Source organism: Lithobates pipiens, unplaced genomic scaffold (genome assembly GCF_037356315.1).
Source record: "Lithobates pipiens isolate NorthernLeopardFrog02 unplaced genomic scaffold, aLitPip1_a1.2 Scaffold_27, whole genome shotgun sequence".
In the NCBI taxonomy this organism is placed as follows: Eukaryota; Metazoa; Chordata; class Amphibia; order Anura; family Ranidae; genus Lithobates; species Lithobates pipiens.
In genome coordinates, this window is record NW_027507788.1 from 228960652 (window position 1) to 228967725 (window position 7074).

The 7074-nt window shown below is 45.1% G+C and overlaps 1 protein-coding gene across 1 annotated transcript in view; it reads right to left on the reverse strand.

Annotated features, from left to right (window-relative positions):
- Window positions 1-1361: 1361 nt before the first annotated feature.
- Window positions 1362-7074, reverse strand: part of LOC143933032 (putative oxidoreductase YteT) — a 259999-nt gene continuing 254286 nt past the window's right edge. The window contains exons 15-16 of the mRNA XM_077455949.1: window positions 2698-2862; window positions 1362-1881 (exon numbers count right to left, since the gene is read on the reverse strand). Of these exons, the coding sequence (XP_077312075.1) occupies window positions 1741-1881; window positions 2698-2862 (306 nt within the window). The 3' untranslated portion in view covers window positions 1362-1740. The remainder of the gene's footprint in view (window positions 1882-2697; window positions 2863-7074) is intronic.

Consider the following 7074-nt stretch of genomic DNA (forward strand, 5'->3'; position numbering starts at 1 on the left):
ATATACATACACACTGTATATATATATATACACACATACGTACACACTATATATACATACACACTATATATATATATACATACACACTGTATATATATATATATATATACACATACATACACACTATATATACATACACACTATATATATATATATACACATACATACACACTATATATATACACACACACACACGCTATATATACACACACATACATACACATAGACAATACACACATATATAAACACACACACACATACAGTGCATACATACACGTATATAATTCAAACACACACACATACAGATAAACACACATTCATATATACACACTATATATACACACTATATACACACGCTATATACAGAGGCTATATACACACACACTATATACAGACACTATATACACACACTATATACACGCACACTATATACACACACACTATATACACACACTATATATACACACTATATACACACACACTATATATATATATACACACTATATACACACACTATATACAGACACTATATACACACACTATATACAGACACTATATACAGACACACTATATACACACCCTATATACACACGCTATATACAGACGCTATATACACACACACTATATACAGACACTATATACAGACACTATATACACACACTATATATACACACTATATACACACACTATATACACGCACAGTATATACACACACTATATATACACACTATATACACACACTATATATACACACTATATACACACACACTATATATACACACTATATACACACACACTATATATACACACTATATACACACACTATATATACACACTATATACGCACACTATATATACGCACACTATATACACACACTATATATACACACTATATACACGCACACTATATACACACACTATATACACACACTATATATACACACTATATACACACACACTATATATACACACTATATACACACACACTATATACACACACACTATATACACGCACACTATATACACACACTATATACACACACTATATACACGCACACTATATACACACACTATATACACGCACACTATATACACACACTATATACACACACTATATACACGCACACTATATACACACACTATATATACACACACTATATACACGCACACTATATACACACACTATATACACACACTATATATACACACACTATATATACGCACACTATATACACACTATATATACACACTATATACACGCACACTATATACACACACTATATATACACACTATATACACACACTATATATACACACACTTCTGTCCAGAAGAAGATAAGATATAGAGAGGACGTCTCGTGTCATATGATGTACTTCTGATTTTTATTTTGTGTGAATGATTACACAACAATTGTATCCCGGTATATATATATATATGAGATGTGAGGTTGATGGTACACAGCACATACATCGCTATGATCTCTCACACGCATGACTCACACAAGGCACCGGATTATCATGTAATATTTGCATTAAAGAAGAACTCCACACCAAACTAATCATTTCGTTTTGGTTGAATGAAGAAGAGATCCCCGGCGTTCCCCCTGATTGGTCAGCGGGGTAATCAGTCCAGCTTTCTTCCACCCTGAACCCCAATATAGTGCAATCATTACACCAGGCGGCACCCTGGGCTGGGCAGTACAGTCTGCACCGGTGATGAACGGGGCACAGGCGGCGGCCTCATGGTTTCGGTAGCTCCGCCTCCTCGCTGTCTATGTTCACCACGCGGTTCTCTCTCCGCGATCTCTCAGCGTGAAACACCAGCAGGTGGCTGCGCAGAGTGTCCTCCGGGCCGGTGACAATGCGGGACGGGTCGCCTTTCTGTAGGGAGAAGTCAGATCATCATCCAGATGAATATTATGTGTCGGAGGATCAGCTCGGCGCCATCTTTATAGGATAATCCCACCTTGTATTATCATTATTGCCAGTGGGTGGGGGTTGGGTGTCGGCTCCTGCAGACTATTCCTCCTGCACCCACACCGAGGCGCAGACTATCATTAGGGAGGGAATGTCCGGGGACTTTCATAAGCCTCGTGTTATGTGATTTCCACTCCAATATATTACTAAAGTGGAACTCCGCCTCCTATTGCAGAGCCCTCTCCAGGGCATGCAGTACTTACCCTGTCCACACTGCGGCGCTGTCCCCGGCCTCCTCCTCCACCCAGAGACTTTTCCTGGGTGAGTGACGGGCAGATTTACTGCACCCAATAATGTGTGATGCCAGTCAGCCCCTCCCCCATCCCGAGGATGGCATACACGCAGCAATGTGCGGAATTCAGCCCTCGTCACCTGAAACTATTTGTTACAAATTCTGCCTTGTTGTGTTCCTCTTTCTATAAATTATTTTGTATCACTTGCAGTGCCGCCCTTCACCCTGCTACAGAATGTGATACCCCTTCCTAGAATAGCCCCTCCCTCCTGAAATACCCCAGCCCCCCTCCCCCACATTCTGCAAGTGTATAATTATCGTCTGTGCTGGCCCAGCTCCTCTACCCCTCCCCATTAGTTCCCTTTTATGTGGCTGCTGGGGGAACATTAAAATGATGCATGAGTAAGTCTGATGACATCACATTCAAGATGGCGGCACCCAGCTGCAGTCTCGGGGTTCTGTGATTGGGTCTCTGTATTCATACTTACAGCGACAGCCGAGATGAAGGCTTCGATGAGATTGTAATCGGCTCCATCGTGACCCCCCAGATATGGCGGGACAAACGCATTGTTCTTGGCTGGAAGTGTGACCTCCTCATTGGTCAGGAACTTGCACACCGTGATGGGGCCCCTCCCCCGATGGTGCAGCTCACCCTTGAATAACAGAAGATGAGAGGAGATGATCAATGAATGAAGGAGGCCGTGTGCTGCACTGTGCGCCCGATTTATTCACATCTCCCCCGACCTCAATAACATTCAAAGCCCAACTCCCAACATTTCCCTTAATAATCAATATGACTGCAATACTTACCTCCTCCATGGTGCTACCCCCCTGCAGTAATTCCATTCTGCCACTAGATGTCCTCTGCATTCCACACTGAATGACATCTCTACATGTCATCCTACATCCTCACATGACTGCCTAAAGACTTCAAGTATAAAAAGGAAAAAATCCAGAGGGAGTCTCCAGGAGGGGAGGGGAGGGGAGGGAACTGGGGGGGTGGGGGAACTGAGGAGTGTGGGGGAGAGTACTGGGGGGCAAGGGGAGGGAACTAGGGGGTAAGGGGGAGGGAACTGGGGGGCAAGGGGGGGACTGGGGGCGAGGGGGAAGGAGCTGAGGAGTGAGGGGGAGGGAACTGGGGGGCCAGGGGGAGGGAACTGAGGAGTGAGGGGGAGGGAACTGGGGGGCGAGAGGGAGGGAACTGGGGGGTGGAACTGGGGGGGTGAGGAGAAGGGAACTGGCGGGCGGGAGAGGGAACTGGGGGGGTGGGGGAACTGAGGAGTGTGGGGGAGGGTACTGGGGGGCAGAGGGAGGGAACTAGGGGGTAAGGAGGAGGGGACTGGGGGAGGGAACTGGGGGCGAGGGGGAGGGAGCTGAAGTGAGTGGGAGGGAACTGGGGGGCGAGGGAGAGATAACTGGGGGCGGGAACTGGGGGGTGAGGGGGGGAACTGGGGGGCGAGGGGGAGGGAACTGGGGGGTCAGGGGGAGGGGTGAGACTTGAGTTGGGCTTTTAAAGTGTACCTGCGCTTTGCCTAATGTGCGAGAAAACAGATTCACATACCGATCACCTTCCCAACATGGAATTCCCCTTTAATAACCCTTCATAATGTATTTTCTACCCATCGAGATATCAGCCTCATGCGCAGTGCGTTGTTTTTATGTTTTTTTCTTTAATAAGGAAGATATTTTCGTTTGATGTAAATAATGTTAGGGTAATGGATTGTATTTGTTTCTATTGATGATCTGAAATTCTATATGTACAACAGGCAGATCTCAGGACTACATATACAGGCTGTGATTACTCCATACAGACAGGAGAGGGCGCACCTGATACGTTTCATCTCTTTCTTTCAGCCTGTGTGACAATGGTGCTGCTGAATATATATATATATACTGTACATATACATAAATATGTGTCTTAATTACATTAACAAATCTGCTATAAGATACATTTAAATATTAGATCCATTCCCAGTGCACTGGAGCTCAGTAGGTGACGGTTTCCTGTCTTTTAGGGATCTTCTGGAAATGGAAATTGTATCTAAACATCTCCCTGGGAAGTTTCTTCTGTCTGGAATTCTTCCTACCAATAGCAGTGAATATCCTGATCCTTCTATCTGTGTATCCGCAGTGTGAGATCATCTGAGGCTCTGCTACCTCCGCTTGTCTCAGAGATTTTGGACCGAGCTTTGATAATATCACTCCTGTGCTGATCACTGTTCTCCTTGCTGGAGGGGAAGTTGTACCTGAGGAGCTGCAGTGCAAGGATCTCCCTGCTTCATCCAATCTGTGATCTGTGCTTCCCCCACCTCTATCATTATCCCCCCAGTCATCGGGGGGGGGGGGGGCAGATCTAACATGAGCAAAGCAAAGATCTTCCTCTACCAAGATGGCTGCCTCCAGGCAGAGAAACAGAGCCTTGAAAAAGTATTCATACCCCCCGACATTCCCCACATTTTGTTACAACCAAAAACGTAAATATATTTTATTGGGATTTTATGTGATGGACCAACACAAAGTGTCACATAATTGTGAAGTGGAAGGAAAATGATAAATGATACAAATAAATATGTGAAAAGTGTGGGGGGGGAGGGGCATTTGTATGGCGCCCCTTTTACTCTGATACCCCTAACTAAAATCTAGGGGAACCAATTGCCTTCAGAGGTCACCTAATTAGTAAATAGAGTGCCCTGTGTGTCATTTAATCTCAGTATAAATACAGCTGTTCTGTGAAGCCCTCAGAGGTTTGTTGGAGAACCTTAGTGAACAAACAGCATCATGAAGGCCAAGGAACACACCAGACAGGTCAGGGATGAAGTTGTGGAGAAGTATAAAGCAGGGTTGGGTTATAATAAAATCTCCCAAGCTTTGACCATCTCACGGAGCTCTGTTCAATCCATCATCGGAAAATGGAAAGAGTATGGGCACAACTGCCAACCTACCAAGACACGGCCGTCCACCTAAACTGACCGGGCCGGGCAAGGAGAGCATTCATCAGAGAAGAGCCAAGAGGTCCATGGTAACTCTGGAGGAGCTGCAGAGATCCACAGCTCAGGGGGGAGAATCTGTCCACAGGACAACTATTAGTCGTCTCTCCACAAATCTGCCCTTTATGGAAGAGTGACAAGAAGAAAGACATTGGAGAAAGAAAGTCATAAGAAGTCCTGTTTGTAGTTTGTGAGAAGCCATGTGGGGGAGGGGGCAGCAAACATGTGGAAGAAGGTGATCTGGTCAGAGGAGACCAAAATTCTACTTTATGGCCTAAAAGCAAAACGCTATGTGTGGGGGAAACTAACACCGCCCATCCCCCGAACACACCATCCCCACCGTGAGACATGGTGGTGGCAGCATCATGTGGTGGGGATGGTTTTCTTCAGCAGGGACAGGGAAGCTGGTCAGAGTTGATGGGAAGATGGATGGAGACAAATACAGGACAATCTTAGAAGAAAACCTGTTAGAGTCGGCAGAAGACTTGAGACCGGGGCGGAGGTTCCCCTTCCAGCAGGACAACGACCCGAAACATCCAGCCAGAGCTACAATGGAATGGTTTACATCAAAGCATATTCATGTGTTAGAATGGCCCAGTCACAGTCCAGACCTAAATCCCATTGAGAATCTGTGGCCAGACTTGAAAATTGCTGATCACAGACGCTCTCCATCCAATCTGACAGAGCTTGAGATATTTTACAAAGAAGAAGAATGGGCAGAAATGTCCTCTCTAGATGGGCAAAGCTGGTAGAGACACCCCCAAAAAGACTTGTAGAGAAAGGGGGTTCTACAAACTATTGACTCCGGGGGGGGGGGGGGGGGGGGGGGCGTCATACAAATGCCCCTCCCCCTCACACTTTTCACAGATTTATTTGTATCATTTATCATTTTCCTTCCACTTCACAATTATGTGACACTTTGTGTTGGTCCATCACATAAAATCCCAATAAAATACATTTATGGTTTTTGGTTGTAACAAAATGTGGGAATGTCAAGGGGGTATGAATACTTTTTCTAGGCCCTGTATATATATATATATATATATATATATATATATATATACTGTATACAGCACACCGGCCCCTGGAATGATTTGTATTTTCATAGATATGAAATCAGAGCTCACACTTTCTTAGCCTGCAGTTCCACATTTGAGCACCAGATGTCACTAGCGGTACACAGAATACTGACAGACAATGTAACATAATAAATACAATAAAAGTAGCAAAACAAAAAATGACTAAACATTGTTTAAAAACAAAAGAAAACATTATGGGGGGGGGGAAATCACTTTTCAACAAATATTGGAACCCCAGAACCTGTACTTACAAAACACCCCGCCCCTGCCCCCCCCCCCCCATTTGTATCAATACAGGTTCCCTTTATAGTAACTAGAAGGCATTTAGCTTGTTATAATTCTATACCCCCCCCCCCCCCCCCCCCATTGTCCTCCAATCATCTCCAGCCTCCTCTTATCACTCACAGGAAGACCCCACACATTCCTTTCCAGGAATTCTGGGACACGGAGTCACTACGCCCGGTGAGGGGGCACTGCCGTTTAACACATTTCACAGAGCCCGCCTTCTGAGGGGAGGAGCTTCGGAAGTCAGTACAGGACCCATCGAGGTACCATGGGATATGTAGTCCTTGGAAATGGAGAACCGGAGATCTCCTTTAATGCATCAAACAATTAAAAATATATATATTATATATCCCGCAGCCTCTTTGCAGCCACTTCCTGTCTCCATGCCCTCCAGCGATGGCTACACTGCACTTTTCAAGGCGGGATTTCTGGTGGTGATGACAGAGGGCCCAGCAGTACAAGGGGAAGATAGGGGCGGAGCTTTGTCACCATATAACAGGAAGTGCTTGGAAAT